This window comes from Oncorhynchus keta, chromosome 16 (genome assembly GCF_023373465.1).
Source record: "Oncorhynchus keta strain PuntledgeMale-10-30-2019 chromosome 16, Oket_V2, whole genome shotgun sequence".
In the NCBI taxonomy this organism is placed as follows: Eukaryota; Metazoa; Chordata; class Actinopteri; order Salmoniformes; family Salmonidae; genus Oncorhynchus; species Oncorhynchus keta.
This window is the reverse complement of record NC_068436.1, coordinates 8,406,646-8,425,422: the sequence shown is the minus strand read 5'-3', so window position 1 is coordinate 8,425,422 and position 18,777 is coordinate 8,406,646. Positions and strand designations below refer to the sequence as shown.

General features: G+C 42.8%; 2 protein-coding genes across 3 annotated transcripts in view; both read right to left on the bottom strand.

Annotated features, from left to right (window-relative positions):
- The window catches only part of LOC118395477 (zinc finger protein 311-like), a 103,198-nt gene that overhangs the window by 45,572 nt on the left and 38,849 nt on the right, over positions 1 to 18,777 (bottom strand). The window lies entirely within an intron of this gene.
- The window catches only part of LOC118395475 (zinc finger and BTB domain-containing protein 41-like), a 55,498-nt gene continuing 38,189 nt past the window's right edge, over positions 1,469 to 18,777 (bottom strand). The window contains exons 4-8 of one of the 2 annotated variants that reach the window (XM_052465093.1): positions 15,675 to 15,839; positions 15,253 to 15,364; positions 14,950 to 15,071; positions 2,809 to 2,920; positions 1,469 to 2,504 (exon numbers count right to left, since the gene is read on the bottom strand). In XM_052465093.1, the coding sequence (XP_052321053.1) occupies positions 1,501 to 2,504; positions 2,809 to 2,920; positions 14,950 to 15,071; positions 15,253 to 15,364; positions 15,675 to 15,839 (1,515 nt within the window). In that variant the 3' untranslated portion in view covers positions 1,469 to 1,500. The remainder of the gene's footprint in view (positions 2,505 to 2,808; positions 2,921 to 14,949; positions 15,072 to 15,252; positions 15,365 to 15,674; positions 15,840 to 18,777) is intronic. The other variant, XM_052465092.1, reaches the window with a different exon arrangement.

Sequence of the window (18,777 nt, the reverse complement as noted above, 5' to 3'; positions counted from 1 at the left end):
TGGAGCGCGTGCTACTGGTGGGTGTTGCTATGGTGATCAGTGAGCTGATATAAGGCAGGGCTTCGGCAACGAATATGTAGCGAGGTTCAGCCAACAAGAGCATACAGGTCACAGTGGTGGGTAGTATATGGGGCTATGATGACAAAACGGATGGCACTGTGATAGACTACCTCCAATTTGCTGAGTAGTGTTGGAGGCTGCAGAGAAGGTATGTTGGGATTCGAAATGGTAGGTGATCTGTTTGTTAACTTGTCTTACGAAGACTTTAGAAGGCATTTCAGTATGAATATAGGTCTATAACAGTTTTGGCCTAGAGTGTCTCAACCCTTTGAAGAGGGTGATGACCGCGGCAGCTTTCCAATCTTTAGGGATCTCAGACGATATGAAAGAGAGGCTAGTAATAGGGGTTGCAACAATTTTGGCGGATAATTTTAGAAAGAGAGGGTCCAGATTGTCTAGCCCAGCTGATTTGCAGGGATCCAGATTTTGCAGGTCTTTCAGAACATCAGCTGTCTGGATTTGGGCGAAGGAGAAGCGGGGGGGACTTGGGCAAGTTTCTGCGGAGGGTGCAGCGTAGTTGGCCGGGGTAGGGGTAGCCAGGTGGAAAGCATGGCCAGCCGTAGAGAAATGCTTATTGAAATGATCGATTATCGTAGATTTATCGGTGGTGACAGTGTTTGCTAGCCTCAGTGCAGTGGGCCGCTGGGAGGAGGTGCTTTTATTCTCCATGGACTTTACAGTGTCCCAAAACTTTTTGGAATTAGTGCTACAGGATGCACATTTCTGTTTGAAAAAGCTAGCCTTAGCTTACCTTATTCCCTGAAAAGTTGCATATCGCGGGGGCTATTCGATGCTAATGCAGTACGCCTTTTGTGCTTGTCAAGGGCAGTCAAGTATGGGGTGAACCAAGGGCTATATCTGTTCTTAGTTCTACATTTTTTGAATGGGGCATGCTCATTTAAGATGGTGAGGAAAGCACTTTAAAGAGCAATCCTTCCAGGATACCCGGGCCAGATCGATTAGAAAGGCCTGCTCACTGAAGTGTTTTAGGGATATCTATGATATCCTACCTCTCCTTTGTGTGTGTTTTTGTTTGTTTGTTGACTTTCCAATGCCTTGTACCGTCTTTCCTTTAGAAATCCTCCAGAAATCCTCCAATCAATTCCTTTTTTCTGTTGGATTTATCCTCTATTTCTCCTCATCGTTCTTCTCGTTGTCCTGATGCACTAGTCCCTCAATCCTGCCCTTATTGCTTCTTGCCAGATGATCAAGATGAGTTAGTAGACTAGCTAGCCTTTAGAGCCAGGTTGATCAATCTCTCTCAAAATCTCAAAATCAAACAATGTTCTCAAAGGAAAAACATCTACTAATATCTCCAGATGTGGAGAACACAGCACTACATTTAAACAAAATACAAAATAATTGAACAAAAATAATACAATTGTATGAATAGCACTCCCTAAGTGCTGCTGCTCAGTTAGATGGTGATGTCACTATACTCTATACATGGGCCGTGTGCATTTTCTGCTGGTGTATCATGAGGCAGCTCCTCTCTGAGAACCTCTTCCCGCACTGCGTACAGGCAAACGGACTCTCTCCTGTGTGGACCTTCAGGTGCATCTTCAGCCGGTGCTGGTGGGAGAACCTCTTCTCACACTGGGGGCAGCTGTACGGTTTCTCCCCTGTGTGTACCCTTTGGTGCCTCTTCAGGTTGAATGAGTGGGAAAAACTGGCCCGGCACAGGTGGCAGCCAAATGGTTTCTCCCCGGTGTGCATCCTCTGGTGCCTCTTCAGACTGGATGAGTGTGAAAAACTGGCCTGGCAAAGGTGGCAGCTGAAGGGTTTCTCACCCGTGTGCATCCTCTGGTGGATCTCCACCTGTTTGGGGAAACTGAAGGCTTTCCCACAGAATAAACATGGGAAGCGCTTCTCTTCGCCACTGGATCTACTGATAGCGTTACTACTACTGTCATTTGTCAAAAGGCTTGTGTATCCATTTAGTGTTGAGGCACTGGCATTGTCTGAGGTCTGATTTAACATTACAGGAATGTGAGGATGAAGGCCAGGGAGTGTCTGTGTTCTCCCAGGGTCCATGTTCCAGTTGATAGATCCTATAGAAGGCAGGCTGAAGGCAGCACCTGTTAGGGGGTTAATCTGAGACGCCATCAGTCTCTCTGAATCACAACTATAGGAGCAGGACGGAGCATCGCTAGCAGAGTCTGTGTCTGTTCTCTCCTGCCGCATACGGACACCTCCCCGTCCCCGCAGACCAAATCTAAACCTTGTCCTGGTCTCAGCAAGTCTGTTGTCATGGAAACTAAGTTTGGATGTTGTTTTGTTTTTGACTGTCTGTTTCTGGTTGTGGTTAACAGTGTTGTTCCCCAGCCCAGAGTTGAGGACGCTGTCCCATCCACTGACCTCCGCTTGGCCATTGGCTGCACCCTTCTGGGTCTGGGAATCCAAGATGGCTGCCCAGTCTCCTCTGTTATCCTCCAGCCAACCACCTGCAGGAAGAGGTTAGAAAGTAGACATTCGTTTTTTTTAAGTGAATCACCTGGTCAAGTTAATTTATTATGTGTGCCTTTGTATTTAAACATAAGTTGTACTGATTTCATTTTATGAATGAAGAAAAAACCATTGCCGGTTGTATCACTATTCCCATTGAAGATCTATTACTGTATGTAGGCTACATGCATTGCCTTACGTCAGATAGTGAGATGATTTCAGCTGCGCTGATGAGGGATGAGCGTTGCGTAGAAGTGATGCCACCTCTCGGAAGACAATGGGCTATATGTATTTCTCCCTTACCTTGCTCCCCCATCTTTATTCCACTCAGCAGATCAATGATCTCTGGTCCATCTTCTATTGTCTCCTCTTTGACCAGCAGCAGGTCAGGCTTCCCATCCTCCATGTCTACTGACTGTAAGAGATACAGAGTGAGAGGATGTTGGATCAAGAAATCTGATATGAGCACCCTGCTATGGAGCATCTTCTGATTGGACAATGAGGGATTGATATGAGTATTGTGTAAACATGTTAGTTTATTTGATTACGTGACACTCTTTAATGGTTTGATCATTCAAAGGCATGGTCCCCATACTTGATAACCCCTTACATTTGTTGAAATTGGCCTATATGGTTAGGTCCAAATTGAAACGTTTCTAACAGAATAACTATACAAAGCATATGTCCATTACCATGGTAGCAATTGAAAGAGAACACTTTGGAGATTATATGGAAATTATAAAACCAAACGTAAGGACATAACAGTTCACCTGACACAAGATTGAATCCAAACATGACACTGTTGATTTTATGTTCATTTTACATTTACTGTACTTTTTCACAGCATTTGTCAATAAGAAATCTGGAAAATACTCTGGATACATTCAGTAACATGATAAGAATACTCATTGAAACGTTGGAGTAGGTGCATGATAAGAAAAAACTATTCAACTAGGGTTTTAGTGAGAGATCTAACTGGTGTCTCCAAGTGGACACACACCTCTCCAAACTGTGCACAGTTCGTCATTTCAATGCATTTTTATTACTCAAGGAAAAAGCCTTCAACTACACCACATGGTCAAAAGAATGTGGACAACCTTTCAAATTAGTGGACTCGGCTGTTTCAGCCACACCCATTGCTGACAGGTGTATAAAATCGAGCACACAGACATGCAATCTCCATAGACAAACATTGGCAGTAGAATGGCCTTACTGAAGAGCTCAGTGACTTTCAACGTGGCACCATCATAGGATGCCACCTTTACAACAAGCAAGTTTGTAACATTTCTGCCCTGCTGGAGCTTCCCCGGTCAACTGTAAGTGCGGTTTGTTTTATTCATTTATAAAACTAAGTTGAGGGGGTAGATCAGCTTTGTTATTGCAGATAGATTCTAGCTTCCATCAATGTAATTGTCTGCATAATTTCCAATTCGCCCATATATATTTGTTTAAATATATATACACGAACGGTCAAAAGTTTTAGAACACCTGCTCATTCAAGGGTTTTTCTTTATTTGTACTATTTTCTACTTGTAGAATAGTAGTGAAGACATCAAAAGTATGAAATAACACACATGGACTCATATACTTACCACAAAAGTGTTTTAAACAAATCAAAATACATTTTAAATGTGAGATTTTTCAAATAGCCACCCATTGCCTTGATGACAGCTTTGCACACTCTTGGCATTCTCTCAAACAGCTTCATGAGGTAGCCACCTGGAAGCATTTCAATTAAGGTGTGCCTTGTTACAACTTAATTTGAGGAAATGATTTATTTCTTAATGTGTATAAGCCAATCAGTTCTGTTGTGACAAGGTAGGGGTGTTATACAGATATTAGACCTATTTGGTAAACGACCAAGTTCAAATTATGGCAAGAACAGCTCAAACAAGCAAAGAGAAACGACAGTCCATCATTACTTTAGGACATGGCGGTTAGTCAATATGGAACATTTCAAGAACTTTGAAAGTTTCTTCAAGTGCAGTCGCAAAAACCATCAAGCGCTATGATGAAACTGTCTCTCACGAGGACCTCTACAGGAAAGGAAGACACAGAGTTACCACTGCTGCAGAGGATAACTTCATTAGAGTTACCAGCCTCAGAAATTGCAGCCAAATGCTTCACAAATAACAGACACATCTCAACATCAAATGTTCATGGACTGCATGGATCAGGCCTTCATGGTCGAATTGCTACAAAGAAACCACTACAAAAGGACACCAATAAGAATAAGATACTTGCTTGGGCCAAGAAACAAGAGCAATGGATATTAGACCGGTGGAAATCTGTCCTTTGGTCTGATGAGTCCAAATTTGGGATTTTTGGTTCCAACCGAAGTGCCTTTGTGAGATGCAGAGTAGGTGAACGGAGGATCTCAGCATGTGTGGTTCCCACTGTGAAGAATGGAGGAGGTGGTGTGATGGTGCTTTGCTGGTGACATCGTCTGATTTATTTAGATTTCAAGGCACACTAAACCAGCATGGCTAACACAGCATTCTCCAGAGATATGCCATCACATCTGGTTTGCACTTAGTGGGACTATCATTTCTTTTTCAAAAGGACAATGACCCAACACACCTCCAGGCTGTGTAAGGGCTATTTGACCAAGAAGGAGAGTGATGGAGTGCTGCATCAGATGACCTGGCCTCCACAATCACTAGACCAACCGAATTGAGATGGTTAGGGATGAGTTGGACCACAGAGTGAAGGAAAAGCAGCCAACTAGTGCTCAGCATATGTGGAAACTCCTCCAAGACTGTTGAAAAAGCATTCCAGGTGAAGCTGGTTGAGAGAATGCCAAGAGTGTGCAAAGCTGTCATCAAGGCAAAGGGTGGCTACTTTGAAGAATATAAAATATAAAATATTTTTGGGTTAATCCAATATTCCATATGTTAATTCATAGTTTATCTTTACTCTTATTAGAATATAGTAAAAAGGAAAAAAACCTTGAATTAGTAGGTGTGTCCAAACTTCTGACTGGTGCTGTAAATACAGTTGAAGTCCGAAGTTTACATACATCTTAGCCAAATACATTTAAACTCTGTCACAATACCTGACATTTTATCCTAGTAAAAATTCCCTGGATCACCACTTTATTTTAAGAATGTGAAATGTCAGAATAATAGTAGAGAGAATTGTTCAGCTTTTAATTCTTTCATCACATTCCCAGTGGGTCAGAAGTTTACATACACTCAATTAGTATTTGGTAGCATTGCCTTTAAATTGTTTATCTTGGGTCAAACGTTTCAGGCAGCCGTCCACAAGCTTCCCACAATAAGTTGGGTGAATTTTGGCCCATTCCTCCTGACAGAGCTGGTGTAACCGAGTCAGGTTTGTAGGCCTCCTTGCTCGCATACGCTTTATCGGTTCTGCACACAAGTTTTCTATAGGATTAAGGTCAGGGCTTTGTGATGGCCACTCCAATACCTTGACTTTGTTGTCCTTAAGCCATTTTGCCACAAATTTGAAAGTATGGTTGAGGTCATTGTCCATTTGGAAGACCCATTTGTGACCAAGCTTTAACTGATGTCTTAAGATGTTGCTTCAATATATCCACATAATTGTCCTTCCTCATTATGCCATCTATTTTGTGAAGTGCACCAGTCCCTCCTGCAGCAAAGCACCCCACAACATGATGCTGCCACCTCGTGCTTCACGGTTGGGATGGTGTTCTTCGGCTTGCAAGCGTCCCCCTTTTTCCTCTAAACATAATGATGGTCATTATGGCCAAACAGTTATATTTTTGTTTCATCAGACCAGAGGACATTTCTCCAAAAAGTACGATGTTTGTCCCCATGTGCAGTTGCAAACCATAGTCTGGCTTTTTTATGGCGGTTTTGGGGCAGTGGCTTCTTCCTTGCTGAGCGGCCTTTCAGGCTATGACGTTATAGGACTCGTTTTACTGTGGATATAGATACTTTGTACCTGTTTCCTCCTGTTTCCTCCAACATCTTCACAAGGTCCTTTGCTGTTGTTCTGGGATTGATTTGCACTTTTCGCACCAAAGTAAGTTCATCTCTAGGAGACAGAACGCGTCTCCTTTCTGAGTGGTATGACAGCTGCGTGGTTTGTAAACAATTGTTGGAAAAATTACTTGTGTCATGCACAAAGTAGATGTCCTAACCGACTTGCCAAAACTATAATTTGTTTGTTATGTTACAGCCTTATTCTAAAATGTATGATTTTTTTTAGCCTAATCAATCTACACACAATACACCAAAGTGACAAAGCGAAAACAGGTTGACATTTTGCTACGAGACTCGAAATTGAGCTCAGGTGCATCCTATTTCCAATGATCATCCTTGAGATGTTTCTACAACTTGATTGGAGTGCACTTGTGGTAAATTCAATTGATTGGACATGATTTGGAAAGGCACACACCTGTCTATATAAAAGGTCCCACAGTTGACAGTGTATTTCAGAGCATAAACCAAATCCTGAGGTCGAGGGAATTGTCCATAGAGCTCAGATACAGGATTGTGTCAAGGCCAGATCTGGGGAAGGGTACCAAAAAATATCTACAGCATTGAAGGTCCCCAAAAACACAGTTCATTATTTTTTACCCCTTTTTTCTCCCCAGTTTTTGTGGTATCCAATTGATAGTTACAGTCTTGTCTCATCGCTGAAATTCCCGTAAGGACTTGGGAGAGGCAAAGGCCGAGAGCCGTGCATCCTCCGAAACACAACCCAGCCAAGCCGCACTGCTTCTTGACACAATGCCCACTTAACCCAGAAGCCAGCCTCGCCAACGTGTCGGAGGAAACGCTGTACTGTGTCAGTGTGCCCGGCACGCCACAGGAGTCGCTAATGTGCGATGGGACAAGGACATCCCGGACGGCCAAACCCTCCCCTAACCCGGACGACACTGGGCCAATTGTGCGCTGCTCCATGGCTCTCCCGGTCGCGGCCGGCTGCAAGAGAGCCTGGACACAAACCCCGGCAGCGTAGCCTAGTGGTTAGAGCGTTGGACTAGTAACCGGAAGGTTGCGAGTTCAAACCCCCGAGCTGACAAGGTACAAATCTGTCGTTCTGCCCCTGAACAGGCAGTTAACCCACTGTTCCCAGGCCTTCATTGAAAATAAGAATATGTTCTTAACTGACTTGCCTGGTTAAATAAAGGTAACATTTAAAAAACAAAAAAATGGCACAGCTAGCACTCCGATGCAGCGCCTTAGACTAGTGCGCCACTCAGGAGGCCCGGCCTCCATCATTCTTAAATGGAAGAAGTTTGGAACCACCAAGAATCGTCCTAAAGCTAGCCGCTCAGCCAAACTGAGAAATTCAGGGAGAAGGGCCTTGGTCAGGGAGGTGACCAAGAACCCAACGGTCACTCTGACAGAGCTCCAGAGAACCTCTGTGGAGATGGGAGAACCTTCCAGAAGAACAACCATCTCTGCAGCACTCCACCAATCAGACCTTTATGGTAGAGTGGCCAGACTGAATCCACTCCCCAGTAAAATACACATGACAGCCCGCTTAGAGTTTGGAAACCTGGCACCATCCCTACAGTGAAGCATGGTGGTAGCAGCATCATGCTGTGGGGATGTTTTTCAGTGGTGGGGACTGGGAGACTAACCAGGATCGAGGGAAAGATGAACGGAGCAGAGTACAGAGAGATCCTTGTTGAAAACCTGCTCCAGAGCGCACTGGACCTCAGACTGTGGTGAAGGTTCACCTTCCAACAGGACAACAAATCAAATCATATTTTATTTGTCACAAATGCGCCCAATACCACAGGTGTAGACCTTACAGTGAAATGCTTACTGACAAGCCCTTAGCCAACAATGCTGTAAGAAGTTAAGAAAATAAAAAAGTAAAGTAAAAAAAATAGATAAGTAAAACATTTAAAATAAAAGTAACAAATAATTAAACAGCAGCAGTAAAATAACAATAGCGAGTTTGTATTTGGATTTATGTTGATTTCACCAGGTAGGCAAGTTGAGAACAAGTTCTTACTTACAATTGCGACCTGGTCAAGAAAAAGCAAAGCAGTTCGACACATAGAACAACACAGAGTTACACATGGAGTAAAACAAACATACAGTCAATAATACAGTAGAAAAATAAGTCTATATACAATGTGAGCAAATGAGGTGAGATAAGGGAGGTAAAGGCAAAAAAAGGCCATGGTGGCGAGGTAAATACAATATTGCAAGTAAAACACTGGAATGGTAGATTTGCAGTGGAAGAATGTGCAAAGTAGAAATAGAAATGATGGGGTGCAAAGGAGCAAAATGAATAAATAAATAAATACAGTAGGGGAATTGGTAGTTGTTTAGACTAAATTATAGATGGGCTATGTACAGGAGCAGTAATATGTGAGCTGCCCTGACAGATTGTGCTTAAAGCTAGTGAGGGAGATAAGTGTTTCCAGTTTCAGAGATTTTTGTAGTTCGTTCCAGTCATTGGCAGCAGAGAACTGGAAGGAGAGGCGGCCAAAGGAGGAATTCGCTTTGGGGGTGACCAGAGAGATATACCTGCTGGAGCGCGTGCTACAGGTGGGTGCTGCTATGGTGACCAGCGAGCTGAGATAAGGGGGGACTTTACCTAGGAGGGTCTTGTAGATGACCTGGAGCCAGTGGGTTTGACGACGAGTATGAAGCGAGGGCAGGTCGCCGTGGTGGGTAGTATATGGGGCTTTGGTGACAAAACGGATGGCACTGTGACAGACTGCATCCAATTTATTGAGTAGGGTATTGGAGGCTAATTTGTAAATGACATCGCCGAAGTCGAGGATCGGTAGGATGGTCAGTTTTACGAGGGTATGTTTGGCAGCATGAGTGAAGGATGCTTTGTTGTGAAATAGGAAGCCAATTCTAGATGTAACTTTGGATTGGAGATGTTTGATAGTTGAGCAACCCTAAGCACACAGCCAAGACAACGCAGGAGTGGCTTCTGGTCAAGTCTCTGAATTACCTTGAGTGGCCCAGCCAGAGCCTGGACTTGAACCCGATCGAACATCTCTGGAGAGACCTGAAAATAGCTGTGCAGCAACGCAGAGAAGAATGGGATTAACTCCCCAAATACAGGTGTGCCAACCTTATAGCGTCATACCCAAGAAGACTTGAGGCTGTAATCGTGGTGCTTCAACAAAGTACCGAGTAAAGAGTCTGAATACTTATGTAAATGTGATATTTCAGTTTTGTACTTGTAATACATGTACAAAAATATCTAAAAACCAGTTTTTGCTTCAACATTATGGGGTATTATGTGTAGATTGATGAGGGAAAAAATAAATGTAATCAATTTTAGAATAAGGCTGTAACGTAAGAAAATGTGGAAAAAGTCAAGGGGTCTGAATACTTTCCGAATGCCACCACCATGCACACAAATACATACACACACATATACACACATATATACACACACACACACACACACACATACATACAGTCGAAGTTGGAAGTTTACATAAAATTAGGTTGGAGTCATTAAAATTGTCTGTGTAACAAACTATAGTTTTGGCAAGTCAGTTAGGACAACTACTTTGTGCATGACACAAGTCATTTTTCCAACAATTGTTTACAGACAGATTATTTCACTGTATCACAATTCCAGTGGGTCAGAAGTTTACATACACTAAGTTGACTGTGCCTTTAAAAATCTTGGAAAATTCCAGAAAATTATGTCATGGCTAAAGAAGCTTCTGATAGGATAATTGACATCATGTGAGTAAATTTGAGGTGTACCTGTGGATGTATTTCAAGGCCTACCTTCAATCTCAGTGCCTCTTTACTGACATCATCGGAAAATGAAAAGAAATCAGCCAAGACCTCAGAATTTTTTTTGTAGACCTCCACAAGTCTGGTTCATCCTTGGGAGCAATTTCCAAATGCCTGAAGGTACCACGTTCATATTTACAAACAATAGTACGCAAGTATAAACACCATGGGACCATGCAACCGTCATACCACTCAGAAAGGAGACGCGTTCTGTCTCCTAGAGATGAACATACTTTGGTGCGAAAAGTGCAAATCAATCCCAGAATAGCAAAGGACCCTGTGAAGATGCTGGAGGAAACAGGTACAAAGGTTTCTATAGCCACAGTAAAACGAGTCCTATATCGACATAACCTGAAAGGCCGCTCAGCAAGGAAGAAGCCACTGCTCCAAAACTGCCATAAAAAAGCCAGACTACGGGTTGCAACTGCACATGGGGACAAAGATTGTACTTTATGGAGAAATGTCCTCTGGTCTGATGAAACAAAAATGGAACTGTTTGGCCAAAATGACCATCGTTATGTTTGGAGGAAAAAGAGGGACGCTTGCAAGCCGAAGAACATCATCCCAACCGTGAAGCGCGGAGTTTGCAGCATCATGTTGTGGGGGTGCTTTGCTGCAGGAGGGACTGGTGCACTTCACAAAATAGATGGCATAATGAGGCAGGAAAATTATGTGGATATATTGAAGCAACATCTCAAGACATCAGTCAGGAAGTTAAAGCTTGGTCGCAAATTGGTCTTCCAAATGGACAATGACCCCAACCATACTTCAAAGTTGTGGCAAAATGGCTTAAGGACAACAAAGTCAAGGTATTGGAGTGGCCATCACAAAGCCCTGACCTCATCCTACAGAAGATTTGTGGGCAGAACTTAAAAAGTGTGTGCGAGCAAGGAGGCCTGCAAACCTGACTCAGTTACATCAGCTCTGTCAGGAGCAATGTGCCAAAATTCACCCAACTTATTGTGGGAAGCTCGTGGAAGGCTACCCAAAACATTTGACCCAAGTTAAACAATTTAAAGGCAATGCTACCAAATACTAATTGAGTGTATGTAAACTTCTGACCCACTGGGAATGTGATGAAAGAAATACAAGCGGAAATAAATCATTCTCTCTACTATTATTCTGACATTTCAGATTCTTAAAATAAAGTGGTGATCCTAGCTGACCTAAAACAGGGAATTTTTACTAGGATTAAATGTCAGGAATTGTGAAAACTGATCTTAAATGTAGTTGGCTAAGGTGTATGTAAACTTCGGACTTCAACTGCACATATAAAATACATATACACATCTTTGAAAATGTGTTTTTCTTTATTAATTTCCACTAACCCCTCCCCTAATTGGCGTAAACTATTGAATAACAACATTTTGGCTTCTACTTCCAGTTTATACATACAAAAACTGCAAGAGATACTTTTGCATGTAGGTCTAGATCATTTATGGATTGTTCATTTAGAATAATCAAAACATTCTTTTAACCACTCCAAAGACTCCAAAGCAATTGCATGTGGTGCAGGAACCACTGAAATGCTGCTTTTTTCTATTATCAAGACAACTGCTGGTAACTTTTAGCTGGTTAGGACACCTCATGATGTCTCCTAAATACTCTGTCAACTAGGTATGTCTCTTATCACTAAAGAGGCTTTACACGTAGCTTTTATTTTTTACCCATCAGAGTAGGAGTAAAAAAATGTATCTACTCTCAGCACTTATGACAAATGTTCTACTCTTAGAGGCTTTGTGGATACAGGCCCTGATGTATACGAAATTGTCTCAATGAAAGTCTTCGAATGAAAAGTCACATTTTTGTGTTTATTAAACATAAACTATTTTTAAATACACTATAAGAAAACCACACATACACATCTCAACAAAAAAAATGTCATGAACTTGATAAAGTGCATTCCTTTCTCATTAACCCTTTACACTTGTGGACATTGGCCTATATGGAAAAGGTCATATTGAAATGTTTCCTATAGAATAAATATAAAAAGTATATGCATTACCATGGTAACAGTTCAAAGGGGACACTTTATTTATTTATTTAATTTGGCCTTTATTTAACTCGGCAAGTCAATTGAGAACAAAATCTTATTTACAATGATGGCCTAGGAACAGTTGGTTAACTGCCTTGCTCAGGGGCTGAATGACAGATTTTTAACTTGTCAGCTCGGGGATTCGAATTAGCAACCTTTTGGTTAATGGCCCAACGCTCTAACCACTAGGATACCTGGCGCCCCACTTGTCTGATCACTTCTCCATAATCTCCAAAAGGTGAGGACACAACAGTTCATCTGATAAGACTGAATCCAAACAGAACACTTGATTTGATGTGCATTTGACTTTTACTGGATTTTGCCGCTTTTGTTGATAACAACATTTCAAAGTACTCTGGATGTATTCAGTAACATGAAAATAATTTTATTGGAAAATTACAAGGGTTTGAGTGAGAGGCCTAACTGGTGTCTCCAAGTGGCCACACACCTCTCCAAACTGTGCAGTTCCCACATAATTTCAATGCACTTTTATGATTCAAGGAAAGAGCCTTGAAATATAAGCTGCTTTTTGAGCTCTCCGAGCTTCGAAGTTGAGGAACTGAAGCAAGCACACTTTATTTTTTATTTTACACAGCCCTGTATTCCCACCATAACACAATTACCATTGTTGTTTAAGCAATGCAAAATGTTCCATTATAAATCTCAATCTGGGTCAGGTGGGCATCATTTTAAAGCTTATTCTATTTCCAATATGATTAACTAAGTTAGAAGATATGATCTTAGTGTATTCTTTTTTTGGGTAGGCACAAAACTACCTTCATACTTCCATTCATTGTTTTAAATCGGCACTGATTACCTGTGATACTTGTGGGGTCGTAGAGTAAAACGGAGAACATCGTGTTTGAGAGAGCCCCATCTTTCCATAGTAATATTAGTTTTGTACGCCAAACCGTTCGGACGCTACAGACGTTTTTGTGAGACGTCCTTTTTTATATGTATAAAAAAAAATGTGTCCCCCCTTTTTCTCCCCAATTTTATGGTATCCAATTTTTAGTAGTTACTATCTTGTCTCATCGCTACAACTCCCGTACGGGCTCGGGAGAGACGAAGGTCGAGAGCCATGCGTCCTCCGAAACACAACCCAACCAAGCCGCACTGCTTCTTAACACAGCGCGCATCCAACCCGGAAGCCAGCCTCACCAATGTGTCGGAGGAAACACTGTGCACCTGGCGACCTGGTTAGTGTGCATTGCGCCCGGCCCGCCACAGGAGTCGCTAGTGCGAGATGAGACAAGGATATCCCTACCTGCCAAACTCTCCCTAACCCGGACGACGCTAGGCCAATTGTACGTCGCCCCATGGACCTCCCGGTCGCGGCCGACTGCGACAGAGCCTGGGCTCGAACCCAGAGTCTCTGGTGGCACAGCTAGCACTTCAATGCAGTACCTTAGACCACTGCGCCACCCGGGAGGATATGACTCCATTCTAATGGTCAAAGCCTAACACTGTAAGATCGTATTTTAGAACTTAGCAAGTCATGTTGGAAATATAATACGCTTTCAAATGATGCCCACCTGACCCAGATTGAGATTTATAATGGAACGTTTTTGAATTGCTTAAATGCCTTATATGTCACATTGTCTCGATGCAATATTCTACCCAGAAAAATTCAAAACTGAAATCTGTTACTCTCGTTATTCCAAATGCAACTGTGGATCTTTTCTGCTGACTACAATTCAAATTAATTGTCTTTAATGTAGGATTTGATCTAAAAGTCAGAAGCTATCGAGTGGAATGATTACTTTTATGTTAAAGAGTGGAATGGTTTTTCAGCTGGTGTATCCTAAGGTAGCTCCTCTCTGAGAACCTCTTCCTGCAGTGCGTAGGAGGCCTCTATCCCGTGTGGAACTTCAGGTGCATCTTCAGCTGATTCTGGCGGGAGAACTTCTTTTCACACTGGGGGCAGCTGAAGGGTTTCTCCCCTGTGTGAACCCTCTGGTGCCTCTTCATGTGACCAGCCTGGGTGAAGCACATGTGACACTGGGTACAGCTGAAGGGTTTCACCCCTGTGTGGACCCTCTGGTGCCTATTCAGGTTGGAGGAGTGTGAGAAACTAGCCTGGCAAAGGTGGCAGCTGAATGGTTTCTCCCCTGTGTGCATCCTCTGGTGGATCTCCACCTGTTTAGGGAAACTGAAGGCTTTCCCACAGAACGAACATGGGAAGCGCTTCTCTTTATCACCGGATCTGCTGACAGCATTACTACCACTACTGTCATTTGTCAATGGGCTTGTGTAGCCATTTAGTGTTGAGGCACTGGCATTGTCTGAGGTCTGGTTTAACATAAGGAGAGTGTGAGGAGGATGAAGGCCAGGAAGTGTCTGTGTTGTCGCAGGGTCCGTGTTCCAGTTGATAGATCCTATAGAAGGCAGGCTGAAGGCAGCACCTGTTGGGGGGTTAACCTGAGGAGCCAACAGTCTCTTTGAATCACAACTATAGGAGCAGGACGGAGCATCGCTAGCAGAGTCTGTGTCTGTTCTCTCCTGCCGCATATGGATACCTCCCAGTCCCTGCAGACCAAATCTAAACCTCGTCCTGGTCTCAGCCAGTCTGTTGTCATGGAGACTAAGTTTGGTTGTTGTTTTGTGTTCAACTGTCTGTTTCTGGTTGAGGTTAACAGTGTTGTTCACCAGTCCAGAGTTGAGGACGCTGTCCCATCCACTGACCTCCACTATGTCGCTTCTGGTCCTGGCCTGCTCCGTGATGTCATCCTCTGGGCCCTTGGCTGCACCAGTCTGGGAATCCAAGATGGTCACCCAATCTCCTCTTTTAGTCCCCAGCCAACCACCTGCAGGAAGAGGTTACAAAATAGACTTTACAAAAATGGCAGAGAAAACTCATGGAGTTTAGTCTGTCAATTACCTGGTCAATTTCACACATTGTAATGTCTTTAAAACAATAGCCAGGTGCAACACTATTCCTATTGAAGATCTATTACTGTATGTAGGCTATATGTATTTCTCTCTTACCTTGCTCCCCCATCTTTAGTCCACTCAGCAGATCAATGCTCTCTGGTCCATCTTCTATTGTCTCCTCTTTGACCAGCAGCAGATCAGGCTTCCCATCCTCCATGTCTACTGACTGTTAGAGATCCAGAGTGAGAGGATGTTGGATCAAGAAATGCAAATGTGTTAGTTGATTTGATTACACTCTTTAATGGTTTGATAATTGAAAGACATGGTCCCACACTTAAGACAGAATTTATCAAGACCAGGGGCCATATCCATAAAGATTCTCAGAGTTGAAGTGCTGTTCAAGGATCAGCTCCCCACCAACATACCATCTCATTCCCACCATCTCATTCATTATGATCTGTGATCAGCCCTGAGACACTTTGTGGATACGGGCCCTGACCTAATACCATTCAGACAGTAGTTCACAGTGGGCTCACCTCAGTGAGACTGTGTGTGGTCCTGTGCTGCTCAGCTGGTTCCTCTGTGGGTTCAGGAGGAGGTGTAGTCTGGTTGTCCTCCATGACCATGGTCCCCTCGGGGTTCCCCAGACCCTCTTCACAACCCTCCTCCTTCACCAGCAGCACCTCTGGACCCTCCTCCTCCTGGAAGAGACAGGTGATACAGATTACACAGACATACACTCCCTCAGGTACGTACACACAGATAAATACACGTTCAACATGTAGTGTTTACCCATCCCCACCATGTTTGAGTTCTATACTGTAGTTACAGAATGACTTCATTGTTGTTAAACCCATCATGGTGGATAAAAACAAGTCAGTTTTGGGTAAAAGCAAGTCAGTTATGACAAGTCAAAAGTCATCATCAGACAAACCTGACTAAACTATGAGGTGTACAGTAGGTGTTAGTTATGTGGGTATGTTTAGGTATATTTAGTAAGTGTATAATGGTTATAAAGCGCTGATGTATGTAGAATAGGGTGAGATGAGATGTGATGTATACAAAAGAGAGTCTCAATGAAAAGTCCCATTTAGGTGTTTATTAAACATAAACATGTTTTAAATACACCGTACGAAAACCACACAAACACGTCTCAACAAATAATCTGCATGAACTTGATAATGTGTATTCAGTTGAATGGAGTTGAATGGAAGTAATGAACTAGGTATGTGTGAATATCATATATCCTACAACAGTGTTTCCCAACTTGTAGCACTGGACAAGCACACCTTTTAATGTTTTTATTTTACCTTTATTTAACTAGGCAAGTCAGTTAAGAACAAATTCTTATTTTCAATGACGACCTAGGACCAGTGGGTTAACTGCCTTGTTCAGGGGCAAAACGACAGTTTTTTCAGCTCGGGGATTCGTTCTTGCAACCTTTCGGTTACTTGTCCAACGCTCTAACCACTAGGCTACCTGATTCAACTTGTCAACTCATCATCGAGCCCTCTGAGTTGAATGAGGTGTGTTTGTCCGGGGCTACAACTCCAGACTTGAGGACTGGAGTTGGTAAAAACTTGCTTACACAGTACAAACACTATGTAACAAACTGTTTAGGCTGACACTGTATATGCCTTATGCAGTGCCTTCAAAAATGATTTATACCCCTTGACTTATTCCACATTTTGTTGTGTTACAGCCTGAATTCAAAAAATATTTTATTCCTCGCCCGTCTACACACAATACCCCATAATGACAAAGTGAAAATATGTTTTCAGAAATCTTTGCAAATGCATTGAAAATGAAATACAGAAATATGAAGCTTACATAAGTTTTCACACTCCTGAGTCAATACATGCTAGAATCACACTGTTAATTAGATTAGTATTGTGGAGTAACTACAATGTTATTGATCCATCCTGAGTTTTCTCCTATCACAGCCATTGAACTCTGTAACTATTTTAAAGTCACAATTGGCCTCATGGTGAAATCCCTGAGTAGTTTCCTTACTCTCCGGCAAATAAGTTAGTAAGGACACCTGTATTTTTGTAGTGACTGGGTGTATTCATACACCATCCAATGTGTAATTAATAACTTCACCATGCTCAAAGGGATATTTCAATATACAGCATTTTTATATTTTTTAGGTGTTCTTCTTTGTGCGACATTGCAAAACCTCCCTGGTCTTTGTGGTTGAATTTGTGTTTTCACTGCTCAACTGAGGGACCTTACAATTATCTGTATGTGTGGAGTACAGAGATGAGGTAGTCATTCAAAAATCATGTTAAACACTATTATTGCAGACAGAGTGAGTCCATGCAACTTATTATGTAACTTGTTAAGCAAATGTTTACTCCTGAACTTGTTTAGGCTTGCCAAAACAAAAGGGGTTGATTACTTAATGATATTTCAGCTTAGAATTTTTTATTCATTTGTAAAAATCATAATTCCACTTTCACATTATGGGTTATTGTGTGTAGGCCAATGACACAAAATGTGGAAAAAGTCCAGGGGTTTGAATACTTTCTGAAGTTACTGTATTTCCCACAATGCCTGGGCCTTGCACTTCAACGCTCTTAGTTGTAGCGTAGCCTAGTGGTTAGAGCGTTGGACTAGTAACCGGAAGGTTGCGAGTTCAAACCCCCGAGCTGACAAGGTACAAATCTGTCGTTCTGCCCCTGAACAGGCAGTTAACCCACTGTTCCCAGGCCGTCATTGAAAATAAGAATATGTTCTTAACTGACTTGCCTGGTTAAATTAAGGTAAAATTACATTTAAAAAATGTAAAAAATTAACCCACTACTGCTGTTTACTTTTTGCATCTACATCATCTCAATGAGTGTTCCTTTAATGCAGGGACTGATCTAAATGTCAGAAGCTATCAAGTGGTATGGTTACTTTCTATGTTAAGGAGTGGAATGGTTTTTTTGCAGGTGTATCCGGAGGTAGCTCCTCTGTGAGAACTTCTTCCCGCAGTGATTACAGGTGAATGGCCTCTCTCCCGTGTGGACCCTTTGGTGCCTCTTCAGGTCACCAGCCTGAGCGAAGCACATGTGACACTGGGTACAGCTGAAGGGTTTCACCCCTGTGTGGACCCTCTGGTGCCGCTTCAGGGTTCCAGCCTGGGCGAAGCGCATGTGACACTGGGTACAGCTGAACGGTTTCTCCCCTGTGTGGACCCTCTGGTGGATCTCCACATTCTGGAGGCACCTGAAGCTTTTGCTACAGAACATGCAAAGGAACCGTTTCTCTTTAATATTGCCTGATGTGACTCCTCCTCCCTGAGCCTGGACTCTAGCCCTGTTGTTTGAGTTCAATACCTGATCGAAAAGGATGCGGTTTTGTGAATCGGAAGGCCCCAATGACGTGGACACTGGGTCACGATCCCTGAAAGCGTGTAAAGAGGAGTGGGTCGCAACATTCAGATTTGTCTCTAAGATTTCACTGTAGTCTAAGAAGTCACTGGTGTTGCCCTGCAAGTGTCCTTCTCCTAAGTGAGTCTTGTCGGCATTCCATGTCAGAGGAGTGTCGTCCTCCACTTTCACAGTCACCTCATCTACGACGAGACCCTCCCCTTTCTTGTCTAGGCACCCTTCAGTGTATACACTACTACTGTACCGGTTCCAGTCCCCTCTA